This window comes from Athene cunicularia, assembly GCF_003259725.1.
Source record: "Athene cunicularia isolate RWA chromosome 7 unlocalized genomic scaffold, athCun1 chr7_part1, whole genome shotgun sequence".
Classification (NCBI taxonomy): domain Eukaryota; kingdom Metazoa; phylum Chordata; class Aves; order Strigiformes; family Strigidae; genus Athene; species Athene cunicularia.
Window position 1 is genome coordinate 9,103,153 of NW_020799107.1, and position 17,853 is coordinate 9,121,005.

The 17,853-nt window shown below is 39.6% G+C and overlaps 1 protein-coding gene across 4 annotated transcripts in view; it reads left to right on the forward strand.

Moving 5' to 3' along the window:
• The first annotated feature begins 28 nt into the window (after nt 1-28).
• Nucleotides 29-17,853, forward strand: part of UBE2F (ubiquitin conjugating enzyme E2 F (putative)) — an 87,696-nt gene continuing 69,871 nt past the window's right edge. The window contains exons 1-4 of one of the 4 annotated variants that reach the window (XM_026852504.1): nt 29-276; nt 2,287-2,420; nt 12,058-12,087; nt 14,619-14,684. In XM_026852504.1, coding sequence (XP_026708305.1) covers nt 2,303-2,420; nt 12,058-12,087; nt 14,619-14,684 — 214 coding nt within the window. In that variant the 5' untranslated portion in view covers nt 29-276; nt 2,287-2,302. Of the gene's footprint in view, nt 277-2,286; nt 2,421-12,057; nt 12,088-14,618; nt 14,685-17,853 lie in introns of those variants that run through there. The other 3 variants (XM_026852502.1, XM_026852503.1, XM_026852501.1) reach the window with 3 other exon arrangements.

Below are 17,853 nucleotides of genomic sequence, written 5' to 3' on the forward strand. Positions count from 1 at the left end.
CGGCCCCCCGCTCTCCGCTCCCAAGGGAGCTGGAGAAATCCCGGGGCTCTTTTGCCCTCCCCTGTCACCAAGAACAGCACCGCCCCCTCCCCCGTGCCATGCAGTGGTAAAGCCTTACTTTCCCCGTGCGGTTAGCAAGTTTTGGGTGCTTCCTTGCTGTGCTCCTTCGATTAAATTGGGGGTGTAGCTGGAGCGAATCATCTATTTTCCACACTGGTCACGCTTCTTGGTTTCCTAGTTTTCCAGGACAAGCAGCGAGGAAACGGATCGATAAGGGTATTTAGGCATTTAATTCCCATTGAAGTTGATTTCATTTGGACTTGGCACCTAAAAGGGTTTGGGTGTTGTGGTTTTGTTTTTTTTTTATTAGGTGGGGGGGTAACCAGTAGTTTACAGGTTTTCTTTTCTGTTTTCTTTTAGGACCCTCTGTCACTATTACTCTGACTCCCCTAATCCACTTCTCCATTTATATATATATATATATATATATAGATATCTATATATATATATATAGATATATATATTTTAAAACCAGCTGTTGTCTTTCTCTTCTTGAAGGAAAAAAGGACTGTTTTGTCTGCTTATTCTTTCTCATCAATAGTGGGAGGAAAAAACTACTGTGTATTTCAGTTGATCAAGTGGGTTTTACATTTGCCCTGAATTTTATTTTTTAAAAAATACACATCTTGAAGCTAACAAACATACTTGTCAACTTCAGAGAACTTGACCTTCTTATAGATCTTCCTAGTTTCATATGGTTAGATACCATTGTGAAATACATATTTCCTTTTTTTTTTTAAACTTTGTTACTCATCTGTTATGTTTTCCACATCTAAGTGTCATGTCAGTTGTTTCTTTCTCCTTGCCTCTTCAACCCTATTTTGGTGTTGTTGACTTGATGTTTGGTATAAATTTTTCAGCGTTCTCACACAACCTTGGGAGAGCAATAGGGCTGTCTTTTACAGATATAGTGAGTAGATTGGCAGGCCAGAGGCTCTATCTCCTGTTTTCTCTGGAGCAAGAACAAATAAAATGAACAAGCAAAGTAAGTGCTTTTGCAATGGACCTGTTAAACTTCACTTCAGGGCTTGCTTACAAGAAGGAAAGAAATACTGAGACATATTGCTGAACTGAACAGAGATAAATTTTGTATCACGTCTTGTCATTTTGTAGTGTGATTGTCTTCATCTCAGTGTTTTATTGGACTTACTCATAAAGCAGATGATAATCTCATCTGATTCTCCATTTTCTACTCTGAGAGCTGATTTTACCTGAGCATCCGTTTCAGGTCTTTGTAACTGCTGCATCATACCTGTTTGGTCTTCTATGCAAACTACTTAATGTAAAAACTACATGCTGATTTTTACAAGGTTTTTTTCCCTTTATTTTCCTGAATTAGTTCATATGACTAAAGGATAAACATTTCTCCTGCCATTTTAGTGATGCTGGGGCTTAAAGGGTATGGATCCTGTCAGCATTATGTTGGGTTTGGCCAAACTATTAACAAGAATGAGCAGCCTTCAACTAGGAGTAATGTCAAAATATATTAAGCCATGACAGACTGAATGTTTTAGTTTTATGACTTTGGTATTCCGTCCACCTTTTATTGTAATTTATTTATCAGTTCAGTTATCTTCTGTAGTGGAGGACTGACACAGCAAAAAATCTCTTCGTTTCGATTATCAAATCTCTGTATGTAACCTGTTGCTTTGCGCTGTGAAGAGTTACTGTTGTATATCTGCATAGATAATTGCACTATTTGCAGTTTAAATCCGTTTCCTTTCCTGTGTGCTGGTAGCTGACTTGAAGCTCATTTCCTCGTGTTAGAGAATTGTTTCAGTAACCCCTCCCTCCCCTTTTTTCTTTTTGCCTTTTTTTTTTTTTTTTCTGGCCAGCCAGAAAGTAGCTCCGAATATTGTCATGTGAAGTATGAATGAGAACTGTTGTAGCAGGTTGTCTGGCCATGGATCTGGTAGGGGGATATTTTCATAGCAATTCTTCTGAAGGAGGGATGTCAAGCAGTGGTATACTGCAGGAGGTGGTGCAGTGAAATTGGATTGTAAACAGTGATGAAAGTCTGACCTTTCTCCAGCAAAACTGAACTTCCTCGTGGCCTAATGTACTATAACTCTCTCAGTGTTCACATCTGAAACAAACTCTCATTCTTCAAGTACTCTGCTGATAATGTGATGATAGTTGTTGAATAAGGAACTAACTTGGCTCTCTACTTCTCCCCGCAGTGCTTTAGTTTTGGTAATTGACTTTGTTCTAATATTTGTATTCTAGACTGAATACAGCAGTAATGCTAACTCTGGCAAGCAAGTTGAAGCGGGATGATGGTGTCAGAGGACCCCGTGCATCCAATCCAGCTTCTGATTCAACTCGGAGGGTGTCTGTTCGAGATAAATTACTTGTTAAAGGTGAAAAGAACTTATATTTAAATATTTGGGGATTTGGAGTTTGCAGATGTGTTGCCAGTAAACAATAGTAAATTGCATATAAAATGATTTCCAGAAGTATTTTAAAAATTGCTTGTGTCTTACCTCAGGATTTATACTGTAGAATATATATTGGCATATACCATATCCAACAGTTCTTTGCCCCTAGGACACTTACATTAATCGAATAATGCAAAATGCAAAAAGCCTCCGTGCTCTGCTGGAAAATGAATCCATCATTGGAACTGTGTCATCAATTAAAGCATCATCATAAAAAGTTGTCACATGAGTGTCACTAAATATATAGGAGGAGAATACCAGATGTGACTTGATCGGAAGGTGTTTTTTGAGCAACACTGTAACCACCTGTGACAGGAAAGTAAGTCCTGGAAGTAACATCAGTGTTCCGGTGGTCTTTAATGGTGTAGATCAGAGGCAATAAACTTTCAAAACCTTAAAGCAATGTGAAGGGATATTTTGTAGGCCTGGTGTCACTGGAAGCTGAGTATGAAGTAGTGAATAAAAAAACAGTACTCATTTTTGTGCTATGATATGGTCTGTTCTAGGAAGGCTACTGTAGGCTCTTACTAGCTGGCTTGCCCCTGGTGGGAAAGAAAGCCCCTAGACTTTTACTTTGTGGCTGTTCTGGGTAAATGAGATAGTTTGCGAGACAATAATTAAAACTAGTAAAATTGGGGACAGCTCTTTCGTGCTTTTCATTTTTTCTGTAGTATAGATAAGATTATATTTAAAAGTCCGTCAGTGCTGACATTTGGCAGTTACTATGGGCTTAAACTCAGGTGTACTCCCTCTGGTAATAATTGAGTGTTTTAATGGGTGAAGAGTGCAGCTTGATCCAGTGACAAGGAGTATGTTGTTTAGATTGGTGTTTCTGCTAGAAATGATCAATAGCGAATATACTGCTGTTGATGTGTAAGCTGTCACTATTAGGATTCACGCTAGTCAAAGGAAACACATTTCCTGGTCTTATTTCAGAATGACTTGAAACTGCTGGTATATTTTCCTGAATGACATTGCCTAACTCTAACATTGCATATGGGTTTTTTTTTTAATTAGGATAGATTCTGCCATGTAACTGTATACCAGAGCAAGGTTTCACTGCATGTGCTGCTGCCTTGGTGCACTGGGAAGCACATCAGCTAGACTGTAGGAACATTATATTCACCATTTTCTCTCCTTGCATTGTTCTAAGAGCAGGGAGTTTTAATACATGTTATACCCTGATGTGATAACTCTCACAAAGAGCTTGCTTTAGACTTTCAGTTTGGAAATCCTCAGTTAACTCCAGTTCTGAGCGGGAAGGGTATCAGCCAGGAGGAGTAAGCTCTTTAACCAGGCTAAGCTACAAAGCCAAATTACTAAATATATATAATCTGAGATTTTCACTAACCTACAGGTGTAGACTTGAGGGGGAAATAGCAGTGTAATACAAATACCCTTCAACTACAATGCCTGATATAGTGTGAGGTGCTGTAAGAAATTTTACTGTATCCTTTAGAGCAGTCATGTGTTTCAGTTTTATGGCATCCTTCTGACAAGGATGAGCGCTAGATTGTGATGTGATTGTGTGTCAAAGTTGTATCACATGGCTCTCCCAAAAGAGTTGTAGAAGCGGCTGTCAGTCTGGTTAGAACGGTTTCTGGACCAAAATGGGAACTGACAGTAGAAGTGGATCACTTCACTGAAAGTGAGAGAAAAATGTAGTAGCTAGTGTGAAAGACCTGTTGGGGATCTTCTCTTTTAAGCTACACTTTAAGACAAATTTAGGCCGTTAAATTACAAAAGTTGGTAGAACTTGCTCCAGCTCTGTCTGATGCAGCAGTGTCTACAGTGTCAAGAGCCTGAGTGGAGATGGACTTCTGATGTTGATAGTGGTTTTTAGGTCACATATAGATCTGCGGGAATGAGTTTGGTGGGGAGTGCAGAGCTGCCTGCTAAAGGTGTGCATACAGCGAGGGTGCCTTTTACTGCCTTGATTGTATGAAACTAATAGGGTGATGTATCAGGTGTGGAACAAAGTTGATGGGAGCCTGTAAGAGTATTTTGAAGTAGAAGTTGCTACTGATGTTTGTTTAGGCTGGAGTTATCAAACAAGCAGATGACAGTTGCAGAATGGGTGAAAGGCTTAATCAGGGCAATCTCCTGGCAACTGTGAATTAGAAAAAAATATCTGTTCTACAAAAGAGGAAAGAAATCCTGGCCATCAGTAAGGAAGGAGGAGATGAAAAAAGGTCCTGCGTGCTCTGTCCTTGTTTGTCCCAGCAGCTATGCTGAGATTAGTGCTGGTTCAGTTGTACCTCTTAACGGTGTTAGTACTGGTGGTTTTATTTTACTGTATAAAAGCCTCCGAGCCAAAGGAACAAGGGACTCTGGTCATGTACATTAAAAAGCTCAGTGATAGCTATGCTCTTTCCATAACACACATGGATCCTCTTAGCCTCAAATAAGTCTGTAGCTTCTGAGTCAGTAGGAGAACAGCAGGCAACTGGTCTGTGCAGTGTCCTCCACAGCAGCTTATGCGTGTGGTGAGCTGTCTTGGAAGCTTAGCTGAGGATGGTTTTTGGTGCAGTGTGCTAAATCCCACCGGGCCCTGGGAGCTGACAACAGGCTATGAACCAGGGTCAGATTGCTGTTTTTCTGTTCGAGTGATGATGATGATGATGTGCTGGAGAGACACTCTCTTATTCCTGATCCACAGTAAATTGGGGATAGTCTAATAAATTCTGCAGACAGATGTCTGCCAGTTTTACTAGAGGTATTGCCCAGACACAGCGTCTGGTTTTTATCTGGAGGTAAATTAAAGACAGCCTTGTTTGTGTTGATAGAGAGTTCACTCCAGGAAGGCATTACAGTATCTCTTTGAAGGATGTGTTGTCACACTGATAACCCTGCAGTCCTCAAATGTATGATGTACACTGACTGGTAAATAGATCAATGCCAGTTTGATTATGGGGTAGATGGCCATGACCCCAGCCACTGATAAATGTAGATGATGCTTGCAAACTTTGGCATAGACCAACTACGTATGTCTGCTAACTGATACTGCCTTGAAGTAGGAAAAATAAGTGATAGTTTAGGTATGATGTTAGCTATTTGCAACATATGGATGAGAAGAAAATTGAAAGTTGCCATTTGAAATACCTTTACTAAAGCTGGAATTATGTGAGCTATCAGCAGAATGCCATCAGGTGCTGTCCTTGGCTTTAGTGATGGATGCAAGTTAAACAGGCTATTTTCTGCTTCTGTGAAAAAGCTACTCTTAGAAAAACTAACAAAGAGCAACAGTATTTTAAGCTCTTCCTTTGCTTATACGTCCAATATTGATAGTTGAATATGTAACAATCAGGGCTCAGGACACTGTTTTGTTGGGTTATTTCATGGACATACTATGAAAGGAAAAACCTCTATCCCTGCAGTTTTTGTGTTGGGAAGTAATTCTGAGACAGCTGGATATTCTCTTCCAGCTGTTTTTCCTCTGTTGTGTTTGCCATGGCTGCTAAATGGGATTTGGTGGCAGCATGTCCCCTGCTGATTATCTCAGCAATGCACGTTTGGGAAAGTTAGCAGGGCACAAATGTCTGGGGTGGAGAGCATGGTGGTGGTTCTCAATCTGAAACCCTGGAAAGTCACAGGAAAACATCCACCACTTTGAAATCACTGAGTGTGGGAGGGTGAGGACTAGTAATTCAGGCTGCAAGTTCTTGGAGAGAGACTTTCTGGCCAAGGAGGGGTGGACTGGAGGGAGACCAAGTGGTGACTAATATATTTCAAGACAAATCAAACGGAGGAAATGCAGACAACTGGAGAAGGTAGAAAACAAATACTGATGTGAGGAGGAGGCGCAGACAGAAACGGTGCTTGAAGGGGTTCTGCTGCCTTTCTGGCCAGGGGAGAGGTTCTAGTAAAGCCCAACTTTGTTAAAAGTTCAGTGTGACTTATTCTTGAATCTCTATTTGCACTGAATTTTCAATATAGGTGCAGTTGGAGAGTAAGTCCCTAATATGTAGGCCTAGTATGTAAGCTAAAATAGAGCAAGCACTTGCTTTAGCAGCTTTCAATTTGCTCTGTGCTGCAGAGGCACTTTTTGATGTTAAATTAATCTCTAAGGGGGAACTTCATTAAGTTAGGAATAGGGGTTGCATGACTGCTCCTGCTGGATGCTCTGAGCCAGTGCTGAACTTGAAAGGCAGATCCTTTCTGAGAATTTGAAAGGATCTGAGGACAAGTCAAAATACTATTGTTTAATATTGTATAATATATGTGACTACTAAATTGAATTAAAGATAAAGAACATTCCAGGATGTCAGCAGTAGCAGTGATGTATATGCTTATGGATCACAAGGCTTATCACTTGAAATGCTTTTATATAGTGCACCTAAACATTATTCAGTCTAATATTACCAATGCTGCCTAGTTTGACTGTGATAGCTTGAAATAGCTTAATATCTAAGAAAATGAGTTAGCATGGTCTATTCCTCAGTCATCTTCAACAATTGTGGGTTTTACAACTAGATTTATATAAACCAGAAAATGTTTCAGGTGTGCATTTATAGAGGGAGGTTGGAAACTGATCATAAAAATGAGGTAAATCTGCATTGTAAGTAAAAATGAGGAGAATCCATGTGTTTTCTTCAAACTGTCAGGTGCGGTAATATTCTTCCTCGCAGTAGTAGGTGGGGAAAATTGGAGGAAGGGGGAGAATACTTTTTGTGAGAATCGATAAAAACCTTCCTTAACACTCTTGAAATTACTTGGGGCATTGTTTTGAAAACGCTGCATTAACTTCTGCACATGGCACAACTTAAATCACAAAAGCATTTCCTCTTCAGTGATGCTTCCTAGTGCCCCCTGCCATTCAGTCTTTTTATTTTGGAAGACAGGGAAATCAGCTTGATGAATGAGTGATTTATATTTATTGAAGAGGAAACTACTAGTTTACACTAAAATGCGTACAGCCTGACTGAAGCCAGTAAGACTCAACAAAAATTGAAGCTAATTAAAAAAATTATTACTGAGATTATTTTTTTTTTAAGATTTCACTGCCAGAGGTGCATGGTTCAATGTATTGCTTCACTTCTTATGCTCTGATTTTCAGCATACCTGACGGATGAGGTGATACATTGCAGAGTCAGAGATTTTGAACCACAGTGGCTTTTTCTATTTTGATGTCAGGATAACAAGTTTTGTAATAGTGTATAGAAGCTGAAGTATGTGATTTGATAGTATCTTGTTTAAAATAAACATTTGAAAGTGGAAGGAAAATGCACATCTCTTGCTCTGTCAAAAAGCTGGCAGTATTAGGTGGCTTGTTTGACTTCTAATACTGTCTGTACAGTTGTACAGTTCAGAGGAGCTGAGCAGGGAAAGTTATAAAGACAGATGGATAAGAATTAGGAGGCAAACAGCATTATACTGCTAGAATTAATACTTAGAAAATGGAATTTTTTTCAGAGTGTCAGTGTATTTATCTTCATCTCTGGCAGTCTTAAAGATGTACATTAAATAGGGACCTAAACAGAAGAGGGGGCTTTTTGGACAAAACCAGACATAAGTAAGTATTGCTGTGGATGGGAACGCTAATTTCAGTTGAGGAAATAATGCTTTCATTTGGTGTGCTTAAAACCAAACTCCAGTGGGAAGCATGTGGCCTGCCTCTTTGTGGCAAGGCTAGTAAACAAAGCACTTCTATATTCTGGGGGGGTGGGGGATGGGGAGGGAGCAGAACATGATTATAGTCTGTGTGTTACTGAATATAACATTCATGTGGGTGTCTCATAAACCATATGCCTGTACACACGTCAGGAGTGTGTGTTCCTATTTCTGTCCTGAGAATTGTCATGGGTAGGGAGAGTTATTGTTTGTGAAATAATTTATTAATAGCTCTGGTTGCTTATGTTGGGCTTAGCCTTCCCCTGATTTATGAAGTTCCTCAGCTGCTTCTGAGACATAATCAGTTTGCATTCAACTCTTCCAAAGTCTGGTAGGTTTAAGTTTAACCTTTCCCGTTTTTACTCTTTTTATGTTGTAAAATAGCATTTGCAACCGTTCAAGCAAGTGCATGCTGAGCCAAGAGCAGGACTCTGCAAATACACCTGCCACTTGGGTGTGCTTCTGCAGCAGATCACATAAGGTTTCCACAACACCAGACTGACTGGTGGGGAGCTAGTCTGGCTCTGGACTGACTGGATCCCAATTTCCTTTCAACTGCAGAAACTCTGGCATGTGTCTGCACTTAACAGCCTTTCAGACCTACCCAGGGTGGCTTATCGGAGTGGGTGCAGGGCTCCTGAGTTTGCCTCTTTTTGGCAATAAGCCCTCTTGACTGCGAGAGGAATTCATATGCTCCACACTGTTTCTGCAGCTCTGCGAAGCTAGGGCTGAGTGGGCCTTGATGAACACTGTTTTCCAGTGGGAGTTGTGGAGTGCTTTTGCACAGTATTTCATGACACCTGGGTTATCTGATTGTTTGTCTGGGCATCTTAAGGAATGGTGAGGTGCCAGGCTATGAATTGAGGCACAGATGCTGATTATCCACAAAGTATTATGAAACTATTTTCTTTACTGTTCAGCTGTAGTCATTTTTTGAAAGAGGGGGTCAGAAAGATTGTGAGATTTAAGTTTTTTCTTTCATTTAGTGAGGCTTTTGGAGCTCTTGGAAGTTCAGTGCGTTGGAGCTCTAGTTGGTGCTTATACGTGTTGCTTATTTACGAATCTATTAAACCATTCCATTAAGTTGGCAGAGTGCACAAGGGATATTTTCTTAGGGAGAATATTCTTGTCAGTGGTATTGCTTTATGCAGAAAATATATAACTTAAATCGTCATAATTTTAATAGAAATTGAATGATGTCGTCAAAATGTTTGCTTTTTGAGCGTCAAAATACAAAATTGACTTCAGTGTCAAGGCTTACTACCAGAGTCATAGAGTCTTCAAAACGCACAAGTGCTGTAGCTTTAGCCCACTAAATAATGCTGGTTATTGTTAATTGCCAATGTTTATATGGCACTGTTTTCTTACTCGATATTACTTTAGAAATTTAGATTATTGAAGCAGGTCTCTATATTTTATTATACCTTTACGAAGTTGTTTCATTCTTAAAGTGACTTGTTACAAAGCTGATCAGAAACTTTAATTTAGGGGAACTTGCCTTTGCTCACAAAACCTTTGTGTGTATTACTTTTTTTGACATAGCACTTAAAGATGTGGTGTAGTTGGGAACTGTCAGTGTGAGGTTAACAGTTGGACTAGATGATCTTCAAGGTCTTTTCCAACCTAGATGATTCTGTGATAGTTAACATAGCCTTCCCATGTGTTTGCGTATCTTCAAAGAAAGGGGCACGCTGTTCTGTACGCATGAGTGTGAGCACCTTTGTTTTCATCTTTTCACAAGAAGGCTTATTCTTGTGCCAAGAGAAGGGGAAACACAGAAGTGTGAATGCATTACAGGAAATTTTTTTTCCCCCTTCAAAGGAAGTATGGTGATCAGTAGTAACCTCTCTACTGAACCTTGAAGGAGGCAGAAGTGAGGCCTCAGCTCAGCAGAGCTGCTGCAGCTCAGCCATTGCTGGGTTTGAACATGCTCTGTTCCTTGTCTCCCTTTACCCTGTTGCCCTTTTCTCAGAATTGAAGCAAAGGGCGGGCAGGTTTCATTAAGCTGAACAACACACAAGCACAGAAAGCAATAAGGAAAACAGTCAATACCTTAAAATAAGAGCCAGGTCCTAAACTCTACCCTCTAGTGAAGATTGATAGTGCCTCCCACTATGATAGGCTGTTGAGTTTAAAGGGAAAGGGGTTGAAGAATGTTCTTACGATGGGTTTGTGTAGCTGCAGCCTTCAGTAGTTGGTTATGTGGGGTTTTTTTTCTAACCAGACAGGGGAAGGTAACAAGGAAGTCTTTGATTATAGCTGAAATTATATTTTTGGTATATTATAAAGACAGTACTCCTTGAAAACTTTTAGCAAAAGTATGCCCCCAGTATTTTTCAGCGTACAACTTCGGTTAAATCGGCTGTGGTTGCTCAGGTGTTGGAGTGTGGGATTTTAGAGCACAGTTGTGAATTTTTAGTTAAGTGTGAAACACAGTGCTTCTGTTTTGGTGGGGTTTTCTCCCAGGCTGCAGATGGAGGGATACCAGGGGTGTGCCAAGCAAGTGGGAGGTGGGAGTCAAATAAGCATCATGCTTGCTGCTTATACCAGCCAGTTTTGATAAGCTTGGATGCAAGAAAAGTTCTGGGGAATTAGTGAGTTCTTAATTGTGATGAGATGTTTGGATTGTGTGCCAAGAAATTGCTCTCCATATCTTAAACTGAATTACAGTTTTCTTTAGATGTATGTTTTTGAGAGTTGGTGTTGAAATCTCTTAGATGTTGTTAGCCCAAATAAATGGGCTGTGTCTGTGCAGACCAGAAAGTGAAGTTAGAAATCAAGAAGGGGGGAAAAAAGACTATAGGAATTTGATTAGGTTTCTTAAAATTTCATCTAGAAGTAAAAGGGGGAGGTATCTTGATGCATCTCATTCATACTTCTGTGAAATACAGGTAATAGTTGAAAGTAAGACTTCAGTAAAACACACAAAAGAGGAAAAAAGGATGTCTTCCAGGGAAGATAGCATGGCAAAGAAGGATTTAGGAATAAACTTCCCTTCCTAGGAGCTATGCAATTGAACTGGGTGACTTCCTTTTTTTTTTTTCTTTTTTTTTTTTTTTTTGTTAACTTCTAAGTTTTATGCATGGGTAATTAATAAATTAAATATTACTTGAACAGGAATGCATATCTATAGCAAACTGTACTGCAGGGCCAATATGCAACAGACACAGGGGCAAAAAAATCTTAACACTCCTGAAGTTTGTTCAACAGGGTAGAGGTTTGGGGGGAATTGTGCAGTGGGTGAAGTTGTTGCTGTGCCAAGTGCTTCAAGTGAAGGTTTGTCTTTGTGTTTTGGGGACCCTTATTGCTGGTTTCTGCAGACGGGACCACATCTAGTATGACAGTGCCCTTGAATTAGGGTTTCCATAGCTGTTTTCAAGTGTGTAGTAGATGGTATCATGCTTGGAGGCTTCCCTACAACAGCAGTGTATAATGTGGGGCAGTCTGTAGCTGGTGGTGGAGGAGCATTATCAGTCAGCTGCTGGAGACTGGTGATGCTTATGCAGGCAGTGAACCTCCTGTGCTTGTTTTCACTGTTGGACTGGCATCTGGATTCTTGAGGTTTTTCTGCTCTTGTGTTTTGTAGCCTGTGGAGTTCTGGCCTTCTGTATTTTAGTGCCTTATTTACACAAGGTTGGAGATTTGGATAATGCCACCTTTTGAAATGCTAGCACTTTGTGTATAAGAAGTGGTGGCGCTTCAGTCTTGGCAGAGCTGAACCTCCTAATCACAGTAGGATATGTTTGCGTTGTCTGTAGGGCAGATGAGAGTTTTTAGTAATGAATTGCATGGATTATAGAGAAATTTCAAGGTAAACCTCCAGTGCAGCTTTAAGTAAAAATTATTTACAGGCTGGTTTAAATTAGATCTGCTGGTTTGGAGTTCGAGAATGGTTTTATGCTTGCATAAATAACTGTTTTTTTTTTTTTTTTTTTTTCTCTTTCAACAGAGGTTGCAGAACTTGAAGCTAATTTACCTTGTAAGTATAGCATTTAAAGGCATGCATTTTCAGGGGAGAAGAACCAATGAACAGAATGTTTTGACTAAAGTATGAATGGTAAATGTATGTTATCTCTAGAGAAGGCTGTGTAAAACTGCTGCTTGGGTTTGAACAGGTTCTCTTTGTTGCTTCCTCAAGGGATTGTGGCAAGGTGGACCCTTACTAGTGTCCTTTGGAAGCATTATTGATCATTTGGCCCCAGAATTTGATTGCTGGGGCGGTGGGAGCTTCCCTCTCATGAAACACCCAAAATGTACCTGGAACTGAATAGTGCATTTATTACCTCACTCTGTTTTTTCCTCCATTCTCTCATTTTCAAAACAGGAGATGCAGATTTAGGAGCAGAGCAAATAGCTGAGTTCTCGGGAAACATATTAAGTCAGCCTAGTGCTTTTTCACTTCACATGCAACACACCTGATGTGTTTGTTAATAGTGAAAATACTCATGAAAAATGTTTTTTAAAACAAGTGATCCATATACCTTAAAAAAAAAAAATAAATGGTGGGTTTAGCCCTGGAATCTTACTTGTAATGTGTATTATGCTAAAAGCTGGAAATATTAATGGCCACTTTAAAATCGGGTTTTAAGAGCATGGGGTAAATGGCTTGTTGCTTCTAAAGCTGAGGGTAGATAGTTAAAAATCAAATATGTTTTCTGTTCCTTAGCTTTAGAAAGCCCAGTTCTGTAATGGACAGCAAAACACAAAGCCATTCTATAAAGGGGAATAAAGTTCCTACTTCTCTGTATTTGTTGCTAAGGGTGGGTGTTGGCAGTGAAGTTGAGTTGTTGCTGAGCTCCTTCCCTTTAAGTGTTGGCCAGAACAGCGTCATTTTGCCATGATTTCTTGGAATACAGGCAAGGACAACAAGTTATTGCCTAGTAAGCTCAGAAGCACATTCGGAGCCCATTACTCTCTGCATAACTTCCTGTAGTGCATGTTCCTGTTTCAGAGTAATTTAAGATATTTTCCCTGTAGGGAAAGAGGCATGAGCTGCTTGCAGCAGGCTGAGAGTGTACATGCAGGCTATTACCATTCTGTGCATTCACACTGTCTTGTCCATATGCTTATCTTGCAAAGAAAAGCAGTGAATATTCTCTCTGATTATGCTGGCAGGTAGTTTGTCATGTTTGTAGTCTTTCCCCATTTAAGGGAAGCTTTGACTTTTTTTTTTTTTTCTCCAGGTTAAACTTCGAATGCTGCTTCTGATGAGCACCTTCTATTTGCTAATGATTCTAAACTCACATCAATGCTCAGATCTTAAAAATGAGGGTTTTCAGTGTACAGACTGCCTGATGGGAGGAGTTACAAGGGGGGGAAAAATACAGAGCAGAAGCAGCAAAAAGGGAGGGCGGGAAGGGGCACTATATAACTCTTCCTTTCTGTAGGCTCTTTTTTCTTAAAGGCAATTATAGGTGGTTTTACACAGAGTAATTTTAACTTTTCTTCTATAGGATAACAGATGCCTGAGAAACACACATTGGGATTTGTAGTTACTACAGTGTGAATGCATTACTAGGGCTTGTGTACAGTTCTAGTTATTTTTTCAGGCAAATAGGGTCTGATACTATTTAGCTGCTTGACTACAGGAAAAGAACAGCCGGCTTGATAGGTTAAGAAGTGAAAGGCTGCATAATATGGATAATAATGTATCAGTGGGTATATGCATCTTCTGATGGCAGCTTGACAGCTTGTCTCTACCATAGTCAAGAAAAGCCAGTTTTGTGCATGGGAAGGCAACTTGGTTTGTGTCATCAAATGTGAACAAAGGGCTGTTATGCTGTGAACTTGCATCTGTTGAACTGAAACCACTGACTAGTTTCATCGGATTGATTTTTTTTTTTTTTTTTTTCCTAGGCTTGTTCTTCATTCTCACTACTATCCTTAGTCATCTAGTCTGAGAATAAAAACATAGTGTTTGGTTTGTAATGGTGCTCCATAACCGTTGCTGTTAATGTGTGTAATTGGTTACACAGAGGAAACCTGTTCAGCATGACAGCTGAACAGAGTCTTCACTGGCTTTTGGATGAGGCTTTCATTAAAGCTTGTATCTCATACCTTACAGGTATAAATAATCCTTTGTTAGCACAGGATTGTGATGGCATGACTTCTTGAAGACTTCAGGGTATGATCAAATGTTATGATACACATTACCATTAAAGAACTTATAAGAAAGAGATGCTCATTCTGTATGATGTCATCTTAGCATGTAGCTACTATCTATGGAGAAGACCAAATCGTTTGGCATTTTAAGGTCTGTGAGATGGCATGGTTTACTGAAAGGAATTAAGCTTCTTCCTCACAGCTCAAAGAGGTAAAGCTCCCTTACTGCAGGTGACCTGTAACTGTATAGGGAGGAGGTGCTTAGAAACAAAATGTAGGAGGACATTACTTGACTGGAAAGTAGGGATAAATCAGGGAGTGAATTTGGAGACTATGAAAGATGATACATTTGCTTTCCCAACAGTGGAGAACCAATTGTCTGATGTAAATTATTCTTTTGCTTCACAGGTACGTGTAAAGTGAATTTTCCTGACCCAAACAAGCTTCATTACTTTCAGCTAACTGTAATCCCAGGTAATTTTAAAAAACATGTTACTTTTGTTTCTGTGTGTGTTGGTATCTAGAAAGTAAAACTCTTAAGTTTACTCGAGATTCCAATAAACTTTCTAGTCAAAGGCTGACTGGCTGTAATACAATGATTACTTTATAGAAGCAATGGAGAAACTGGGCTGGACTTTGAGAACTAGATTCCAATTAAGAAGGCCATCAAAACTGAGCAGATTTAGGAAGTATTCAGGTTGTCTTTGATCACTTTAGAAACTTTTTTTCTCTCGGCCAGTTTCAAACTACCTTGTTTTATTTGCTGAGAAAAGTCTTGCACTATGTCCAAAGAAATTATTGTATTACACCCCTGTTTTGTTGCAAGTTTATTCTCTTCTGTAGATTGTTTGATTCTGTAGAAGAGATAGATGATAGATATAACACTAGTGGAAAACTTCAAATTATGCATGTCTGAAGATGCTTAAGAAGTAGGATTCTTTTAGTCTTTAAATATTCAAGTATGTGGAAATTCGATATTTTATTATTAATGCAACAGTATACTCCTCCTAATGTGCTGTTCAATAAAAACATTTTCAGAATTTATCATTTCCACCTAAATTTCTTAATAGCCATCTGAAATTAAAGAATTGGCGCTTATAGCTGTCCGTTTTAGAATGGGAAGTCATTTAATGGATGAATTTGTATGGAAGATTATTTAAATGCCACATGTACTTAGTATTTTTGCTGTGTGTTACCTTTGAGACTCTGTGCAACTTCTTAAATGAGAACCTTGATGTGTGTGCAGTACATGGAATTGTTTGAGTTAGATGTGCTGGGATCAGTATGTCCCTGCCAACTAATTCTTGTAGATGCACATTTTCTGTAGATTCTTATTGGCAACAAAATTCAAATGCAGTGTGACAGTCCTCCTGCTGACCTATAGAAATAATGGTTTACGTTTACCAGGGGATGTTTCTGATAATCCAGTATCTTGCAGTTAAACGGGCGCTAGATGTCACTGTTGGTGCTTTTTAGCCAAAATCAACTAGTCCTTCAGCAGGAGAAATCTTGGGTGGTCTTTGTTAACATGTCCATTCATGTGACTCCTTTTTGTGATGGAAAAATGAGTAAGACTGCCCTAGTCAGTGTAATAAAAAATAAATGCAAGTGCTATTGTAGAACTTTTTAACCTCTAGTTCGGTGTGGAAGATGTATTCATGTTTACTTGGTGAGTGTTTGTCTGCTTGCACCAGATGTCCTTCAGTTTATATGATGCTTTTATTCTATTTTAGAAATTAGTTGACTTTATAAGATCATCACTGTGTGTTAGGGATGTCTTGAATGTGAAACAATGATAGCTTCTTCATACTAATTCCAGGGTGTCTAAATACATAGTCATTTTTTTGTCTGCTAACTGCTGTGCAGCAAGATGCTGCAGTCAGAAGACAGTCACTGAGTGCAGAGCATGGTTTTTGCACTAGCTTCATTGCTGAAATGATCCTGGGAATGAGATGATCTTAATTAACATTTTGTTACTCTAAATATAGCTGCACAGCTGAAGTCTCTGCAGTTGCAGTCTGACCGAAGTAAACATCTATTTTCAGCTGTGCATAATTCAGGTACAGAACCTTGTGATCAGCTACAGCTTAGCACAGCACTCTAAAGGCAGAACATAACACATACCAAGAAAATCTTTGTAGCTTTCTGATTCCCTTCATGGTTGAAGTTTTTCTTTAGAGTACGGTAAATCTTAGTTTTCTCTGGGATAGCAGAGAGGCAGCTAAGTGGTTGTCAGAGAATTTTTCTGGCTCAAAGAGGCCAAAATCTTTGCTTGAAGCAACCATTTTTATAGTGTCTAAACAATGTTGCATGAATCTTGAGAGTCTGGAGGAAGAGCCAGTTTTCCTCTTCCTGCATGGAACTGTCTCTGGCATTGAGCAGCTGAGTTACTTTTAGAAATCCTGCTCATACATCTGGCTCTTAGGGGAGTACTTTGCAAGTATCGTAGAGTCACAGAATGGTTTGGGGGTTGGAAGGGACCTTTAAAACCCATCTATTTCCAACCCCCCTGCCATGGGCAGGGACACCTTCCACTAGATCAGGTTGCTCAAAGCCCTCCTGTCCAACCTGTACTTGAATATCTCTGTAGCTTTCCAGTTGTAGAACAAGAGCTAGGCTAAGCACAGCTGCGGGTTCCGGGTAGAATCTAATGTTGCTTTATAGTTTTCACTGTTAGGACCTATGTTGTAAGGACCTATGTGTAAGCCTGAGTCTGTAGTCTGCACAGCAAAGGGGTTCTTGCTGGCTCACTTCCTAAGGTTCTCAGCTTGCTTATCTGCAGTTACAGAGATTGCATCCTTCTATGACAGGTCTGCTAAAGGGGAGCTAATTGTTTTATATTTGTATTTTATGCTTAAATTCTCTTCTATTCTGGTTAATGTTAGAGCTTGATCTCTGTAACCATGTTTTATTAGGAATCTTACACCAAGACAGCTTCTGAAAGTACCTGGCTGTCAGGGTACTGTAAAGGTACTGCCTGAAAGTGGTTTTTAACCTTAGAAATGCCTTTTGCAGTCAGTGTTCTAGACATATGTTATTGACAAAGCCTGTTCTAGGGTGCTTTGTTTTATGCAGTCATTTCAAATGTGGCTGGTCTTGAAAGGACAGTGAAAAAAGCTCTTTACGTTCTCAAAGAGACTGACTTGAATAAGAAAGTAAACTTTACCATCAAACAAATACTTTCAGCTCCCTTGCTCTCCACTTCTCACAGAACTGTTCTTACTAAGTATTTAATGTGACAGTGAGTTTGAAATTAAAATGGATTTGTAGAAAATCTTGATGAGGGTGACTGCTTGTTTCACATAAAAAGTTACTTGTCCTCAAGAAATGCCTATTCCTTTGTTACAGCTTTCTGCAGTGCACCATGAGCAGATATATACTAGCACACACATGAAAATGGATAAGGCTTGGATTTTACTGCAATAGTGGACAAACTGTGTGTTCACAAGGCGAATACTGCTGGCTTTCTCTGCTGTCTGAAGCTTCTTTTTCCTTTTGTCATCTGAAACAGTTGTTCTGTTGTTGAAAAATGCCCTTATGCCACCACTTGCCTCTGTTCTTATTTTTGTGCCAGTGCCTTATTGGATCAAAAGCAAGGAAAAATAAGGAGATAGATGCTTACAATGTGGGCAGAGTCCTGCCT